Here is a 19,410-nt window from a genome sequence, read left to right on the forward strand (position 1 = left end):
TGAACGGGGTGTACAAAAAGGAATGTCAATAAAAATCATTTGTTCCTTTAAGGTGAAATCGCAATACGTGTGTTGCGTACTACACACGCGTTCAACTTTCTATTCTAAATTTTCCAAATAATTTAGGATTAATCGAAATCTTAACCGCTTGACAATTTGCTTAATATATATCGTAAGTATAAGACTGACACACTTTTTTTTTGTAGACCACTTGAATCTTTGTAATGTTGTGCGGGTAGGAACTATAGACGTGCGGAACCATTTTTGTTTCCATTCACGTTTTAAAATAAGGTGGAACACTCCTACACATTTCCGGTCGTTGGGTGGCCGTCCACCGTCTTAAATTTTTCACTATTATGTCTTTACGTTGCCAGCTAACTAGAGATTTGTGATTAGCTGAATCTCTTTTCGTATATTTAAAAAATTACACTTGCCATATCGGCTAGCCAGATAACTTAGAATGAAAAGTAAATCATCAGAAAAGTTAGTCCATGTAGTGCCATGGATTAACAAAGCAGAATGGGACCAGGTTCTTGAATATCTATATTCAAACGATGCTGTTCTGCAGAAATACGCATTGCAGCGAATATCAGCCTGGAAAAGCCGGTAAGGAAGACGATAATATTAAACGATAGTTCTACCATTATATAATTGTTTCACACTCCTCTCTCCCTCTCTCTCTCACACACACTCTCTCTTTAATTTCTCTATATTCTTTTATGTGTGCATCTGTATATGTTGAATGTACATGATACGATATATTAGATGCAAAAAATAAAATAAAAAGGGTTTTGAATATTCAAACAGAGGGGGTGGGGGGGTGGTCAAAATTTCCAGAATTGCACGTGTCACTTTTAGCATCTTAGTTTAGTGATGGGCTGAAAACAAATGATGAAATATAGTACAGTGCATACAATATTATACGCAATGCAATAAGAGCTGTTAAATATTTTGCTCATGCGTATGGTGCGTGGGAGGCTGCATGTTAAACAGAACTCCATGAATTTCTTATGTTGTAGCATTTCGGGATGTCACTTGTATAATACCTTTTTAGAGGATTACACTGGCTCCGTCGGTAGCACTGCTGCATTGCACTTTCAGTGTCTGCTTGTTCTCACCATGTTAGGGTAATTAACAGTTGTGAACTATGCATACTGGGTGTTCGCTTGGTTTGGCCCTATGCTGTCTGTGATAGTCCAAAGCAGCCTTCATGACCTGAACAAGGATAAGCAGTTGGAAGATGTATGAGTAAACTGACAGAATACAGTTTCAAAATTATAACCTGCAGATAATGTGGTGATGGCTTCTCGTAAAGAGAAACATATGAGCAATTCAGGAAACATTTTTCTCCACCAGCATCACATGCTGTCCCGGCCACTGTTCTTGTATCTGTTATTCCTAAGATCAATTAATGCTGTATTAGCCAGAAATGGCCCTACACCATGCTAATCAATTATTGTGGTCTAAAACAAGGTGTTTGTTTCATTGGCTAACCCCTATATGTATATATATATATAAGTGCAAATGAAGTTTACACCTATCAGTGGTTGTAAAATTATATCTAAAATAGCAAACAAATGCTCTCAGCAGCTTGTGAGAACTTCTATATTGGTCATGTGAGGTTCCATTAGGCACCATCACAATTAGTGTCAAACTACAAAGTGGCCCAAAAATAGGTCTACAGTTATTTTACAACGTAAAGGTTCATATGTTCAAGTATATTTTTGCATTTACTGTGTAAGTAAATTGTAGCAACACAATGCATCCTTGCAGAGTGTTAAACAAGTTTTTTGTTTTAATCCATATTTTTGTAAGGTTTGGAAGCAGCACTCCTGTTGCTGTCGAAAGCACGGCAGATCTGGTGCGATGTCAGGTTTTGGACAGTTCAGGACAGCTGGATGCAGATGATCTTGTGCTGCTTTATGGAACAGCTCTTGTAAGGTGGGATCTTTTTAACACTTGTTTTTACTGTTAAAAAAAACTTGCATGTGACAGGTTGTGGATTTTTCTAGTATATAATTTATATGCATAAAATATTATATGCATTTTAATTGATGTATCTTTACTGTTTTGGGGATTAATCTACAGGAATGGTGAACATTGTTTTATAAGGGAAGGGGAGTTACTTCTCTATGAAAGGGATTCATACCTTTAGTTCTGTTTTTTATTTCGGCTCTTACTGGGTTACCCTTGATCAAGGTTTTGACAGGAAAAAAAATGCCCCATTCAAATTGTATTAAACCAAACATATCAGAAGAGTCCTTATTTACTTGTAAGTTATATGCATGCCTTTAAGTCAAATAAATGCCATGTTCAATGGTAATTTAGTGTTTTTTTGTATAAATGATCCAATTAAATGAAAAGTATATGCACAAATACACCTGAAACAGTTTTCTGTCTCACAGTGAGCCATTAATTAGCTAAGGTATGATTCAAGTTGATATGTAATCTTAATGTAATTATGGTCTTTGAATTTACTGTGTGTAAAACTACAGGGTATGTTCTGTTGAGTCTATTAAAAATTGTATTTGTTCTAGATTTGTTAATTTGATTACTGAACGCAAGCAGAAGAAAGTGACTACTTCTTTGAGACGGTTAGCTGATAAGGTATGTATTTTAACTCTATCAATGCAAAAAAACAAAAAGAAATAACAGCAGATCATGACATAGGGTGATACGCTGGCTCTGTTTGATGCTAAGTGAAATGATGCTAACAGGCTTATACCTTGATGGAATTTGTGTAAAAATAGTGCATTATATCTCTTAATTATTAAAAAAAAACGTGTTTAGGCTATATTACAACAGTCACTATATTCAGATTGATAACGATATAAATGTTTATAATCACAATGCGATATTTTATGGATATATTGCCCAACCCAAACTCTTGTCAACTCTTTGATTTCTGGGACTGGCTCACATGATCCTATAGCAGGATAACAATTTATTTGAAAATGTATGGATAATTAATTTAATAATAGAGCATTTGTGTGTGCACATGTGCATATTTTTGCCTGCATGTATAAAATATTAAATAATATTTTTTTAGATGAACATTCCTGAGTGGATTGTTAACCTCAGGCATGACATAACCCACCACAAGTTACCTACTTTAAAATTTTGCCGCAAAGGTGAGAATGTTTTCTTCTATTTCATTCTATTTCTAGTGAAAAATAAATTATTATTGTACTGCACATATTAAGTAGTGTTAGGAAATCTGTATTTAAGCCTTTGTGCCATTGGGATTTACTGATTCCTGTAGAATGCTCAAGAAGGTATTTGCTCACCAGCTTGTGGAAATAAGTCATAATTAAATATTATGTGTGTTCTATAATACTCTGTCAGAAATCTAGAAAGACTTCTTATTTCAGAAATACATTTTTATTTTCTAATACAGTCATTGAAAACACGGAATAGAAAACGTATCGCTAATACAAATGTTAAAATTTACTGTTGAGTAAAAAAATCCACTTCCCCTCTACCCTGTGTTTAGGCCACTGTGAGTCTTTCTGTTTTTTGCTCTGAGGTTAAGATAATGGCTCTCAGACCCTCATGCCACCTACAATCAGAGATGGATAATTCAGGTCCAGAAAGTAAAAGTCCAAACCAAGATTTTGTTTCAACCAACCAATTAAGTATAAAGAGTCATAGTCACAGAGTACTCAACTAGTTGGCTGGTTGGATTTTTACTTTCTGGACCTGAAATGTTCACATCTCTGATAATCTTTCCAATACACATAACTACTGTAGTTTTCAAAAACATCTCTAATTCTGTAATATTCTTAAGTGCCATTCACCTTTACTTTGTTTACTGTTAATTGCTTTGCTATTGTATATTAGAATGTATTTTGTTGTATTGGCTGGGGACAACTTGTAGAGTGCAGAGTGAATGTAATTTACTTTTGTTCAATTTCCTGCTTATAGGATGCAAGTTCGTTCTTGCCTGGTTGCAGCAAGAGTATTGGTCTCGGCAGCTAGGGGGGCAACTAGATGAACACTGGGATTCCCAGTCAGATAAAGAGGACGAGGAGGACCCCAGTGGGGAAGATGAACTTGCAATAAGAAAAAGAAAAAGAGACAATGCCAGTAAGAATATGGTGGTACTAGTCACCAGTCAGTTTTTGGGTAGATGTGTAATATGTTGACTGTGAAACTTTAGTTTTTGCATCTAAGAATGGCAAGCATTGTATTATGTGTATTAAACTACAACAGAACTACTGTCATAAAATTTTAAATGTGACTTTTAAGCACTGTAACCATGAATCTAACTAATGATTTTTTACTTTTCTTCTCAGAGAAAGCCAGAGAGTTACTGATTTCCTATGAAAATGAACAGTTTCAGGTAATTCCCAGCTGTAAAATACTCTTTAAAGCAGCTCTGTGTAGATTTTGGTTGCTTTGTCCTTCTAAAGGATGCTTTCTACATATTTCAGCAATGCTTCATTTTTCACTACATTGTTCCATTTCTGGGGGACACTTTGTGTCATTTTTAGTTTGTCAGTTGGTGGAAAAAAAACTCAGTGGGTAACACTGGTGTCCCACTCCTCCAGGATTACAGAGTCAGATCTTCTTCTGTTTATTTGTTCTTACCCTGTTGGCCACTTTCCCCAGTTCCCTCCCTCCATTCAATGGCATGCAGTCTGGCTAACTTGTGTCTCTAAATTGTCTTTATTTTTAATTTAACAATAAACATATAAAATACATGTAATCTTATTTATACATTTTAATTTAAATTGTACTGGTACTGCTTAGTTTTTTTGCCCTTAATTTAACTGGAAGAATTATGTGCGGCTGGCAGTTCTAGAGGGAGAAATTTTAGATCTGGCAGACTACCCAAACTGTAAAGCACTGAACGGAGGAGAAGGCTCATATACTTATATGTATGGTTAGTTTGACCACCTGTTAAATTACTCCGAATGGCATGCCGGATACCTTGATAATGATATTGAAACCAGGCCTCAACCAAGTAAATTGATCATTTTTTTATGTAGTTATTGATTGATAAGAATAATCAAACGTTAAATGTCTGACAGAATGTGAATCTCTAGGATTATCTGATGAGTTAAGGGGATAATTATAGTCAGTTGTGTCAGTCAGTGGGCTTGCAATCAGATATAAGTTTGGGTAACTCCCAGGACAAGTGGTGATATGCTTATTCTGGCAGTTATGAGATTTGATCCCATGGTCATGGGCACAGTCCTCTAACCCGCTGAGCTATGCTCAGCCCTTAGATGAAGATCTGATCACATTTTGGGTCAAATTTATGCAGTACAGACAGTCCTCAGGTTTATGAACAAGATCTGTTCTGTCTTTATGTAAATAGTGTGTTTATAGTAATAGTGTGTTTGCCATTGTCGTGAGTTGGGAAGATTGACAATGTCACATCACCAACTGTCACATTAGCAGCCAGAGTGTCAGCCAAGAGTGCATCTTCCTGGTGGGAACTGCCAGCATCACTTATATGGATGGTTTATATTCAGAAACAAAATTGGTTATATTCATTATTATCTTTCTACAATATATTTATATTTTATATCTATTATATTTATCATTATCTTTCAGTTTTTTCTGTTTGTGTGTTTTCACATGCCACTTCAACTATGTGGAACCTTATAAGAAAATTGTGGAAACAAATTAATGTAACACAGTGTAACTTACCACAGTACCAAGTTAGCTTTTTATTCAAAAATGTTTTCCGGCTGTAAAATATTTCAAACACAGCAAGCCAGGCAGTTTTGAAACAGTTTTTAATATCCAGCGCGCACACAGAGATGCACACCAATCATTTTTGCATTTCAAGCCCCCGTACTCTATGTGCTAAATCTTACAACGATAAATATATACAGAAGTTGGTACAAGATATTGGTTCAGCATTTTGAGCTGGTAGCAACTTCTGCACAACCCTTGGTTTTCCAAATTTCTTTACGGGCAAATTTTAATTAATATTTAGTTGTTCTGGCTAGAAAAAAAAACTAATTTTTTTCAGACATGGATATGATCTGGAAGCCTATTCTGCAGTCTGCAAAATGTCATTCAGCCTAGACACAATGGGTGTTAAGGTTTTATGTAGCCCAACCTGTAAATGAACTTTTTCTTTTTTTTTTTTTAACCTTCTTTCCCATACCTGCCGGGAAAAGTTGGCAGATAAGCTGGTGCTGTCTTGCGTTGTACCACCAGACACGAAGCAGAGCCAATATTTACTTCTGCTTAATATCCTATCTCTATGGAATACAAAACATTTCCATACAGTGGAAGATGAATGTCTTTTTGTGACCAGTTCCTGTTTGCTTTTCCCTACTTCACTTGTTTTTCTCTAATTTTCCACAAACACCACGAGATCTATGAGTCCAACAGCAAAGACGAGAATGACTATGATTGTCTCAGAGAATGCATGCAGAGCTCATGCAAAAGCAGCAACAGTAAAGTTCATGTCTAGAAAGTACAAATACCGACCAAGGTTTTGTTACAACCAACCAGGAGAGTATAAAGAGTCACAGAGAACTCAGCTGTTGGTTGAAACCTTGGTCTGGATTTGTACTTCCTGGGCCTGGACCTGTGCTTTAGAGTTTTTTGTTTTTTTTTTAAAACATACTACATAATGGTGAAAAGGAACCGTTATTAAAATTGCAAAGCTTGCCAAGTTCGGTTTCCTTTGACTGAGTAATATTAATGGTTTGAATGCAATAGACTATATCGTGATACTTGTGATGTGACAGTTGCAGGTGAATGAAATCCCATGTCAATATTAACATTGTACGTCGTGCAAGTTTGTCAGGGTGGTGCAGTGGCTCAGTGGCTCAGTGGGTGGTCCTGTCGCCGCCCAGCTCCGCTTTGTGTTTGTGGAGTTTACGTGTTCACCCTATGTGTGCTTTTTCGCCGGATCCTCTGGTTTTCTTCCACTTCCAAAAGACTTGCAGCTTAAGTGAACTGGAGTGCCTACATTTTCCAAATGCATGACAGCGTGTACACAGAACGCGATATATACAGTACAGTATATTATATTGTATTACTCAATGAATTGTCAGATTAATCAATTATTGATATAATCAATAGTGACAGCCCTAAAATATTTATAGTTGTTGATTTGATTTTTGTGTCTTATTTTATTTCAGTTCACAGAATGTTTTCTAGTTTTAGTTTCAGTTTCCGTTAGCAGTAATAACCCCGGAAGGGCGAAACGCCAGAAAACGTTGACAGTATAGTCTGTTGCTGGGTTTTTTTCTCTGACTGCCTTCCGTCCCTCTTCCCTCTCCTACCTTACATCTTCAGACTGAAGGTGGAAACCCGAATTGCTGGTCTCTGACTGTAAGCGCTTGCATTCTGTATGTTCGACTGGATGGCAATGCTTTAACTGGTGAAATAACGTTATATTTTTAGTTGGCACAAGTTTACAGTAGATGGCACCACTCTGAAGCGTGCTGGATTTTAAATGGCGCCTGTTTACATTGTTTATCCACAACATCTCCTTTCTAAACATGTTGAAGCTGCTGAGCTGTCTCTTATGAGAAACTCCCATGTGATTGGGTGGAATTGCGTTTCTTTCTGTGACGTGATAGGCTGATGTTTGCTCTCAATGTTTCTTTTCTACAGTTTATTGAATCTTTTGATTTTCTAATCCTTTAAACTTTATATGATGATGAATTGCCTAGCCATGTGTACCTGATATGAATGTAGCTATTCTGGTATTAAAAATCATATAAGTGACACTAAAAAGCCTTAAGAACCATTAAATTCAATACCTACATAAACCCATCTACTAAAAAAGTGAATTTCCAGATTGTGTTCAGTTTTGGGGTGGCGTGGTGGTTCTCCCTGGCTCTGAGGAGTTAGTGTTACTCTCTCTCATGGGGTTTCCTTCAGGTTTTCTGGTTTTCCCCTGCATTCCCTGCGATGGGCTCTGAACCCCAGCAACCCTACGTGGAACAAGCAGTATAGAAGATTGGATGGATGGATGAATGAATGCCCAGTTCACTTTATCATGTATAGGCCTTTGTTTTTACGTAAAACTGCATAAACACATTTTGTATATTATTTTCAGTAGTCTATGCTGTACAAATGTTTCCCAACCCAGGCCTTCAGGACCACCAGACACCCCACATTTTTGCTTCCTTCCTGCTTCCTACAGGGCAAAAATGTGGGCTGTCTGGCAGGGAGCAAAAACACAGATGGGGGGGGGTCCTCACGAACTGGGTTGGGAAAAACTCCTCTAAATGTTTTCCCTGCTGGTTAGTGTCATGGGATAGAGGAAAGGGGGAGCCTCAGAAATGGGTTGCTCTTGAGTACGCTACATATCTGCATTACAGGTTGAATACATTTGTTGTTGGAATGCTTCTGCAGCATTCCACTGAGCATCAAACTGTGCCTTTAAACAGTCATCTCTCTTTGTGTAAATACATAACTGAAGTCCCATCTTCGCTGGATGCAATATTTATAACTCCAGGTTGGCCTTACTAGTGATGTCACCTAGTTGTTTGGGCTTGTGAGAGTGGAAGCCATGTGTGTGAGGATATGGAGGTTTCTTTGTTTGTTTTGTTTTTTGCTTGTTTAATGCAGTGGCACAGGCAAAAAGTGGAAAGAACAAGCAGTTTCTGCCTTGCTAACATTGTGCAATCATTAGGGTTATGTTTTTCCCCTAACCCTCCTTCCTTATTCTAGCCTTATAACTTCTTGTTTTGGGCTTTAGAGCTTGCAGATGACTTTGGTTGTTCACAGTGATTTTCTGTGTAACTTAACTGCAGAGATTTAACTTTAAAACTCTTCTTGGATATTCAACCCCGTATCCAAGTCAGTTATTGCAGCCAATATCTGTGGCCAAGTACAATACATGGCTTCCCCTTTACATTAGAGTAAAAGCCCCTAAATCTGATACATCTTTAGACCTGCTGTCATTCCAGTCTGCGGCGGTTAATGATCGGAACCTGCTACAAAAACACTAACGCTGGATAAATTTAAGGCTTTTAAGGCTTACTTATGGATGTTTTAATGATACTTGCAGATATTTTACTTCAGTTTAATCTAATACTTTTTCTTTTTTTCTCATTTATTTTCCTTCCCCCAAAATCAGTTTCTGGCACTAGGCAGGCTGTCATTAAAATTTAAGTTAAGTTAATTTTAAATAATAATATGATAAACACTGCAACAACATGGTGATCTCAGTGCTGCTTCTTAGGAATATAAGAACTTAAGCCTCAGAGAATTAATTTAAATGGCGACAGGACTACCCACTGAGCCACTGCACCACCCTGACAAACTTGCACGACGTACAATGTTAATATTGACATGGGATTTCATTCACCTGCAACTGTCACATCACAAGTATCACGATATAGTCTATTGCATTCAAACCATTAATATTACTCAGTCAAAGGAAACCGAACTTGGCTACCACCAGTCATTTTAAGATGAAACCAAGCTTATTCCAGTATTCTACACTGTGACAGGGTAGTGTAGGACAGGGAGAGCCATAATTATATTTAATATTTATGTTTTCTTTATCTCCATCCATTTGTTTCTTCATATGGGAGTACATTTCACCTACATGCATTTCATCTGTGCTTTCACACATAATTGACTGTAGTAAAGAGAGTATGCAACTACGTTTGGGTAGCAGCCTTTTGTGGCATAAACGGTATTGCAAGATGCTTAAAAATGAGCTTGCTAATAATGTGCTAATATCTGGTCACATTGTTTTACAGACTTTTGATAAGTTGCATAAAAAGGGTAAAGATCAGAAGCAGTGGTGTAGTTCTTCCTCAGATTTGCACTGGATCCTCATTCAAATCAAAGACTTTGCCATGGATTCCAGGTTAGTACATCGATCTGCTTTCTCACACTCTTGCTTGTCACCCAGATGATCACGCCGATAAATATCCGCCGATATTTATGAATGCATGCAATTTGCCAGTTTCAAATGCTTTACTGTAATATGTGCCCTGTTTAGTAATGCTCAGACAAACATGTTGTGTTCTTCAGGGAGTAATGCCAGAAAATAGGGCATACCTGTCTCAACAGGGGGCATTTTTATGGATTCTATGCCAGAGATATGATTTGTAGAAGGTTACAAATGATTCAAGTGTGCTCCAGAATGCCAGAATTGCTGGTTCCCTACAATGGATGAAAAATGAAGAAAAAAAAATTGGATAACAAAAATTACATTATGCTATTTTTTATTGTTTTCCATCCATCCATCCATGGATGGATGGATCGATGGATGTATGGATGGATGGATGGCCTAACTGTACAAGATGTGCTTGTAGATGCATAAATAATCTGGCTAAAGGAGTGAATTGCACTCATACATGGGAGTAGGGTAAAGTTATATTAAAGAAGAGTTCCTGAATAGCTGTGCAATCATTTGTTTCCCAAAACCTCTAAAGATCTTTAGATTGATGTAGGACTGCCGCGATTAGTTGACCTAATCGATGACGTCAATGCTGCAGATGGGTCGACATCAATTTTTTAATCGACGCATCATTTTTAGAAATAAAATTACCTTTTTGATTTCTAAAATTCTTCAATTTGTTATAACAAAAGTTTTTCTTTAAAATCACTATGTAATTATGGGAGTACTTGTAATCGTCACAAAATAAGAAGGTGGTTCATTAAATTACCATTAGTATGGAGAGGTTTTTAATACCCTTTGTCGTTGTAGCTGCTAAATACGCTCCTTTATTAAAGCCATAAAGCTGTCTGCCTGCTACCTTAGAATTTCCATTGAATATGTGTTTTAGAAAACATTTAGGCTACAATTTGGGCTCATTCCACGGTGATTGACGGTGCCAGTGTGTGAGCATTGGGCTTTTTGGAACCAGTGTTGTTGTCATAAAGTACAACTGAAACGAAAATGGACACAATAAAAATTGTGAACCGAAATAATAATGAAAACTATATTTACCAAAAAATTTACTTTAAACTGCAAACAGTACCACCACTAACCCACGTATTTTAACCTTGTTTATCCACAATATCTCCCCTTATTGAATAAAATGTCAATGTGGGTTTTGATTGTGAATGTCTTTTTTTTTTTTTTGAAAATTGTTTTTGATTGCTTCTATCCTCTGTTGACCTTCTGTTGTTACATTTTGTGCTTTCCTATGAAGCAGCTCGTCACACTCAGGTCCTCACACTGCAACCTCAGCACCATTATTCCATTAATATAGGGGAAGCCCTGTTTGGCTCCTGCCTAAGCTTATCAGGCATGACTTTGTGTGAGCACTGGAGCCAAATACAAGCTCTTTATGAAATTGCAACTGCACTGACACTTATTTCAACTTGCTTAAATGAGGAAGGACGGTCAATCAGGCTTGTTAAGAGAAATGCTCAATTTATATGCTGAATTGTTTTGTTTATTGTATTTTTTAGTTTATAGTAAATGATTGTATATCAAAAAAGTTAGCAACGGTGTAAATTCTTAGTGATTTATTTGCAGCTCAGTCAGCAATGAAAGATAAATAACTCTTATTCATATTTTTTTCTAGTATAAAATATAATTACTGCCTGTGATTAAAAATACACAACAGAATATAATGTAGTTGCAATCCTCCATTGCTAAATGTTTCCACTGATATTGTATTTTTAATTTATGCTCCCCTAATTTTTTTGTGCAACTTTTTGTCTACATTATTATTTTTGTATAGCTTGATTTTTGTAATGGTCTGTTGCTTGTAATAACTGTTAGAATTGTGTTAAAATATGTGTACTTTACCGAGCGTCATCAGACTGTTTCTGCAATTTTCTGTTTAGTGATGCTTTAATAGACACACTGCTGATGGATGGATACTTAGTCCCTACCGCGGAGCAGCTGGAATCTTTGGACATCGACCCAGCCGGTGAGACGCGCCAAACCAGTGTTCCAAAGAAGATGCGTCTCTTACTCTTTTGAAATGACCACCACCGGGTTTCTGATTCCCTTTCAGACACGGTTGACCCGACCGCCCCGTCTATCCCCCGCCTCTTCCTTCGCTTCTGGCAGCCGCTGCTTAAGGCACTGTCCACCCACTGCTTTGTTTGCTTGTTCCTGGAGAAACTGTTTGCAGAGCTTCACCTTTCCAGGGAGTTTCCCCAGCACAGGACGTACTACATTGCAGGGTGGATTTCAGAGATCTTCTCTTTCAGCAGCTTCCGTAAGATCTCCATTCATGTGTTGGTTTTGGCTAAGGATGAGTCGGTTCCTTTTTTTCATTCTCCCAGACCGAGTACAAGCACTGCCAATACCAATCAGGCCTGGGAGATGTCTTTAAAAATAACAACATTTTAATTTTAAAATATTGGGATAAACGTTAACATCAAAATTACACCACGTAAGAGTATGAAAAAACATAATCCACTACTGTCTTTTTTTTTTTTTATGGATGAGTCATTGAGGCTCAGAGCATTAGATATAGTTTTGTAAATATTTAGAGATATTTATTTATATTTACAGTTATAAGCATGCCAGATGTCTCTCCAGAATTTCTTTATTTATAACTTAATATACCCCTGTGTTCAAATTACTTAACTGTGATGATAAGGGCCTGTTAATTGATTTGTTAATTGAATTTATCTAAATTACGCAGGGTCCAAACAATGTATAAAAACAATCCCTTTATTGGGTTAACTCAGTGGCAAATTTTTAAATTTTTTTATACCTGAAAATCAGATATCAATCAGTTACTATTAACAAAACTGTGTGTTAGTTTTCAAAGTGTACTCACCTATGAGAATAAGTAGCTCAACATAAAGAACTACTGAAAACTGAAATAAATATTGGATACAGTGAAATATAATTCCTTATCTATCTTTTAAAAGTATTGTATATCTCCGTAGAAATCCCAAACACAAATGCGTCTAAGGGCCAGAAAAAGGCAAGGCTCAGAGACCAGATATTTCCAAAGCAAATTACATTGCCTTGGAAAAAGCTGTTGATGATCTGCTTGGATGCACCCTGCTTGGCTACTCCGCATCTTCTCCAGCAGTAAGTCCTCAGACCTTTTTGTATAAGGATTGTTTGTTTTTAAGTTTAGCTAGACTGGTTTCCTCTGCTAGATGCAAGTACATTCTACCTGAGTAAATACGCTTAGTAAATAGTCTCATACATCCCCCTATCCATAATCAATAACATGCATACATTTGTTTGCTTAAGGATGAATTTTTATTCGTGTCAGAACTACTTGCTCTCACCTTCTCTTTATTTACCATCTCGGTATCTGAATATCTGCTCAATTCACATTTACATAAATTCAGATTCACAATGTTTTAAGTTGGTGTTCTTCGTGCATTAGTGGCAGTACTCATAGACTTCTGGGTTGGATGTGAGTGAATGAATGAACGAATTTTTACGTAGAATCATGGAGAACATGGATCCGTCTTTGCCTGTGGACACTCAGAAGAAACTGCTGCGCCTCTGCTGCATCTACACACAAGGCGCTGACTTCACTTGTTCTCCAGCTATGGAGAGGGGAAATCAGCCTGTGTATACCTTAGAGAGCCTGCAGAAGATGCTGTGGCTGAAATCTAAGGACAGCACCACTGGTGACAGCCTGTGCCCAGACAGCACATTAAGTTCACTGCAGAACACGTCGATCCCTGTGCCCATGCCAGAGGTCACGGAAGACCTACAGGAGCAACTTAGTGCAGAAATCCTGGCCGAGAGAGCAGCTGCACTCAGAGGTTCTCCTTGGCAAGTCTGTGTAGGTGAGCATAAAACATCATTCAAAAGTGTTTTCCAAACACTGCATGTAAAACAAAGTTGGAGATTTCAATGTTAGGCATTGACCATTTCATGTTTCATTGTGCATGTGCAATTATAAGTTTCCTTTAGGAGTAAACTTATATGCAAAAACAGGCTTTTTGTATGTGTTTGCTAGATAATGTGAAGTGGAAACATTTTCCACTGGGAAAAGTCCCAGGTCAATCAGAAGATGCTTCATACCTGATGGCAGAAAACTACTCCACCATGTCTGTGTTTGACCAGCATATAGAAGTTGACAAAGCTGCCCCGCACAGCAATTTCACTAGGTAAGTACTTCAGGCCTGTCTGTTATTTATTTGAATAGCATGAAATGACTTGTGAGGTTAGGAATTTAATAATATAATTTTATGTTGATGTATGAAAATTAATACAGTATGTACAAGTAAAAAACTTAATCCTCGCCAAAATAGTTTGGCTTTTTTTTCCTCCAATATTCCTCTTCTTAAGGAATTTGGCCTCAGATCTCCATTTCATTTTCTTTCTTTTTAATAGCTTCTAAAGTAAAGGATCTATTTTTTATGGAGCAAAGCTGGAAAGAAATTGAAGAGTTGCATAAAGCTAAATTAATGAATCACAAAATAACAAGGATTAGAGTCAGAGAGGAGGGGTAGCCCTGTCATGCATAGAGTATGGTCAGACATAATATTCTTGCTTATTCATTTGTAGTGACACCATGGAAATGCATTAAAATATCAAGTTATTGTCAGATTGCTCCTTGCACACTTACCTGTAGTAGAGTCTGGGTAGTAAGTGAGGTTTTGGCAGCACTATGGTAAGTGAAATAAGTCAAAATTCAAAATTGCAGGACAGAAATCAGCTTGTCGTGCAGGAATATCTCATCCACTTGAGAAATTAATGTCTGGTTAGAGCTACCAATGAAAATGAACATTAAAACATGATTTTAGTGTAAAAATGACCCTTTATTAAACTGTTCACTTTGGGCGCTTTTCCACCATACTTCAGTACCGTACTTCAAGAAAGTATAAAAATACTGTACTTCGAAGTGTTGGTCTTTCACTGGTGTAAAAACAGGTACTGAAGGACATCACAATGTAAGGCAGGTTATTTTGTACTGAATTCGAACAACAGCTATTGTATATTCCAGGTCTGGACGATATGTGATTAATAATACTAACATACAGTTCTTACATCACTAGTCAGCTAGATTGAGATCAGTCTTTTTTGTACTTACATACTGTACAGACATTATAGCATAGGGAGTTAAAGTTTTGCTAAAACATTTTTACTCTGTCACAGGAATACAAACTTGCTTGGTTAAGTACTAATTTTCTCTGTGGAAAGCAATGGATTGGCAGGTCAGATTTAATTATAATTTATAAACGTGATGAGGACAGTCTAAAACCATCTAAAGCAGTGGTTCACAAACTTCTTTGCACTATACAGATTTAAGTTTTTTTTAAATGGAAACCATTGTCCTTTAGTCTGCAAGTATTTTTACACATTATGCTTTTTTTTTTTTCTTCAGTGGTAAAGTTTTGATTTTGCTGGTTTGTTTTTTTCTGCTTTCCCATATTTCATAATGAATGAAATTCCCCTCGATTGCATGTATACAAGTATAGATCAGCAAGTAACCTGAAATGGATTGACATAACCATCCCATTAGTAGTCTTTTGATGATCACTAATTGTTTGCAATCACTAAAGTTAAAATGCATCAGTCATATAAACAATTGTATGATGAAGTATTATCAACCATGATGTTTTTTTGACTGTTAGTACTGATTCAAAAACGGGGCCATAAATAGACTAGTTCAATACATAGAAAATAGTGTGGGACATTTAGATATTTGTATCTGCATTTGATAAAAATACCTGAATGTAAAACATCCAAGGAACAAGGTAGATAACAAGATAGGTAACAACTTATTATGGTTAAGCTTGTGGTGGGGTGGGGGGGGGGGGGGAGTCTGAACCCTATCCCCTATTACCAGAAATGAGTGCTTTGTTTAGTTTGCCCCAACCATTCCTGGTGGTGTTGTCATTAATATACTAATCATGGGCATGATGACTAACTTAACTTCCATAAAGTTAGTTCTTCCATGTAAGTGATTCAAACTGATCCTTGCAAATATGGGTATAATACTTGTTGCAATGTCTTGTTACTATGTATCTAGACAAGTGTAGTTCCTTAAAAAGGGTGTGGTTAAGTAAACCTCTTTGCGTTGTGTAACCAGTTGTTACACAAGGCATAAATAAGAGGTCAGACATTTCGAAACATTGTGTTCCTCTTTCATGACCCAAGATTCCTGCATTCTGAAATCAAGTTTACTGAAACAGTTTTATGTTGATAAAATTACTATTGTCACAATGATTCCAAAAAGATGATGGATGATAGATTTTCAGTATTTCGGAGACAACAATAACCTTCAAGTAATTAAATCCACCATTGAAAGTAAGTTCCCTGTAAGTTACCTGTTCAGCTGCCTGAAACATGGAAAGTGTATGCAGTACACCTGGGCATAAAAAGGGCCAAAGCTTAATGTTGTGCAGTGAGTGTTTCCCCCCCCCCCTTCTTTTTTTTGCCCTGCAGTGTATACCCTTTGAGATACTATACTGTACTATACCATGCTATACTATTACAGATACTCATCACTTAACAACCGTGTTCTGTTACTATGACTAGGTCGATAAGCAAGGAGCCGCTCCTTACCGATATTTCAGGCAGTGGGTAGTGGGTTTGTGTCAACCATCCTTAGATATTGTTTTAATGTCACCTTTGCACCATTTATAACATTTAGTATATTTATAAATGTTGACATGTAGCAGGTAATCGTTTTTATTTATTTTCGCCAACATCTTGTACTATGGGGTGAACAATAAAGTACAAATTTGTCATCTAAATATGTAGTCTTGGAGATTGCGAACCCTAATGTGGTGAATGCTGAGGGACTGTGGGAACACGACTGAAACTGGAAAAGGATGATGCGAGATGATACGTTTGATGCTGAAACGCCGCGCTGTCCTTTCCACAACCAAAGTACTCATATAGTATACAATACTAACTGGTCAGAGAGCTGGTCATACATCTGGGTGGTCAGGAAGTGAGGAGTGTCTGTTCTGTACTGTACTGTACTATACTGTACTATGTCATGACATTATTAGATGGATAAATTGTATCATTATGAGGTATGGTTGGAGTAGAAATTATGAGGTATGGTTGGATGCATCACACTAACCGGAGTACATGTAATAACCTAAAATAGACATTTGTGGGTTTTTCTAAGCTCATGCATACAGTACGTCATTAATCAAAAATAGGCAACAAAATGGTAATAATGCTGAAAATTTGTAACACAATTAAAAGATTAACTGTACTGCAGTTTAGCATCAGTGAAATGTTCACATATTAAAATGTTGGAGGGTTTCTGATATACGCATGAGGAAGATACCTGAATTGCTCCATTTAAATTTGTTAAATGCCTCAGCTTAAATAATTGTAGTAGTAATTAAAAGAATGAAAAGATTTAAATTATTAACACACTAACCAACTGTAACTCCGCTTAACACTTTGCTCCAAATAAGTTTAAATCAAGATGACTGCTTTTTCTGAATGAAATCTACTGTGTCTCTTTAAAATAATAAGTATTAGTTAGCAGTCATCTTTAAAGGATGAGATTGTGTAGATGGGGCAATAATGTGTAGATGGGGCAAGGATTGTGTTAGCCAGTCTAAAGAGATGTTTGGAGTACTAGATTACTGTTTTCAGACGTTCCCCAAATTTATTTACAGCACTTTTTCCATGAATTATCAGCATAGATGTAAATACATTTTATTTTAACAAGTTATAAAAGGAATGTTCTCAAATATTTGCTCTAGAAATTCAGCCTAGTAACATGTTTTCTTTACATTCAAGATAGACTCTACATGTAAGCATGTGTAGTAATGAGCTTTGTAGATATTTTTATTTGTAAATTTATGTAATGTAAATGTTTTTTTTCATTTTAATTCATTCTGTAGCTCACACCAAAATCTATGTAAAAATCACTAATGTAACTAATGTTTACAGGATTATGCTTCTTCGTTCTTATGAATACCTTTTATTTTTCTCCACAGCACCTCTGGACCAATCCGTTCCAGTTCTGATGGCCCTCTTTGGACACACAATGACCTCAACAAATTGAAATCCGGCCTACAGTTGTTTTGAATAGTGATCAAGCCATTTAGTGATCGAATGAAACAGTTAACTTTTCCTCTCTGTTGCATTTCCCAATCCACAATGTTCAAAGTAGCAACTAAAAGACAGTTTAATATGTTTACAGTACCAATCTTTCCTCTTTTAAGGTTTTGTTTTTTTTCTGTTTTCAGTGTCAGACTTTTTTTGTAGATAGTATATGGATGGCTTTTTTTTTTTTTATTTGGACAATAAAACTGTGCACCTACTTCAGCAATCAAGGCAAAATACAGATTTTTTTCTTTTAAAATGGTTTATTCAGTTTAAGGCCAAAGCCCCAAGACACTTTTTGTAATCAAATAAAGGTCTTTTAATAAAGAGCTCCATAAGTTGACACCTGAATTTCCAGCACACATTTGGGTAACGTCTGTCTCACCAGCCGCTAAACTGCCCTTAAAGGGAATAAGCATGATCCATGATAAGAAACTTTAACAAGGTCTGCTGCTCGTCTTTGTCGTCTCCTAAAGGGAAGCCGGCGAACAGGAATACCAGCCAAACTCCTCCTGATTCCCCTTGGTAACTTCAAGTTTGTGCGACAACACAGTTATTCCATGTAATCAAGGGATGCTTTACCGAGCAGTTTATCGTAATTGATTGAAAACACTACATAGATTATTGGTGTGTAAACTATCCAGTGACAGGATGCCAGTCTATTGTTGAACACGTACACAGTCTTGGGAGTAACTGAAGAAAATGGGCAATTTGTTGGTTGTGAAATCTGGTGAGATTGTTGGTTTTTGATCATTACCAAGAAGTAATACTTGTTCAGCCACCAGGCTTCATTCATCTGTTTTGGTTCCTTTGTTGTGGTTAATACAATTAATGACCCAAAAAAAACTATTATTGTACCTTCTCAGTCCGTCTTCACACATCATAAATCTAGCATATGTTTTTGCACCTCATTTTTGTGTAAAATCTCACCTTTCTGAAGACGTCAACTAACTTCGAACTAGTGCAAATCTCAGCTTTGCTAAGTTTGGCACTATAAATCAGTTGCTGCTTTTTCTTTTAATCCCTATAATGTGATTCTACCAGCTGTGCACAATTCTGATTAAAGCAGTCTCTCTTTAAAACATTCAGGTTTCTACAAAAAATTTTTGCAGGTGTCATCTATACCTAGACGACATCCCATCACCAAACTGGCTGTCCATTTCCCAGCCATATCGCCAGTACCATCTCAACATCAGTCTAACGAATACATTTTGCCGTTTTACTTTTTTTCCCCCCCATCATATAGCAATACTAACCCAATTATGTAGTTACACACTAAACAATAGATCAGCATTTCTGAACTAGTGAGTCGCAGAATGTGTGATTACAAAAAAAAAAAACAAGTTATCCTCCCCAAGGAATAATGTTTGTTCCGAGGCTAATCCAGCAACAGATGACATTTTCCCCTACCTTACAAAAAGGGCATACTGTATATCAAAACAGGACACAGACTTCATTCAGCTCATGTGAATAATAAATGGTAGTGAGGTTTGTTTGTG

The 19,410-nt window shown here is 36.7% G+C and overlaps 1 protein-coding gene across 1 annotated transcript; it reads left to right on the plus strand.

Annotated features, from left to right (window-relative positions):
- On the plus strand, positions 1–18,254 carry las1l (LAS1 like ribosome biogenesis factor). The gene is made up of 13 exons (XM_023834094.2): positions 1–606; positions 1,816–1,941; positions 2,538–2,607; positions 3,050–3,131; positions 3,925–4,086; positions 4,296–4,342; positions 9,696–9,805; positions 11,743–11,828; positions 11,916–12,122; positions 12,805–12,952; positions 13,322–13,671; positions 13,845–13,995; positions 17,803–18,254. Exons 1-13 carry the CDS (start codon positions 461–463, stop codon positions 17,891–17,893), a joined length of 1,776 nt encoding a protein of 591 aa, XP_023689862.1. The 5' UTR covers positions 1–460; the 3' UTR covers positions 17,894–18,254.
- Positions 18,255–19,410: the final 1,156 nt, after the last annotated feature.

The sequence above is a fragment of the Paramormyrops kingsleyae genome, chromosome 18 (genome assembly GCF_048594095.1).
Source record: "Paramormyrops kingsleyae isolate MSU_618 chromosome 18, PKINGS_0.4, whole genome shotgun sequence".
Lineage (NCBI taxonomy): Eukaryota > Metazoa > Chordata > Actinopteri > Osteoglossiformes > Mormyridae > Paramormyrops > Paramormyrops kingsleyae.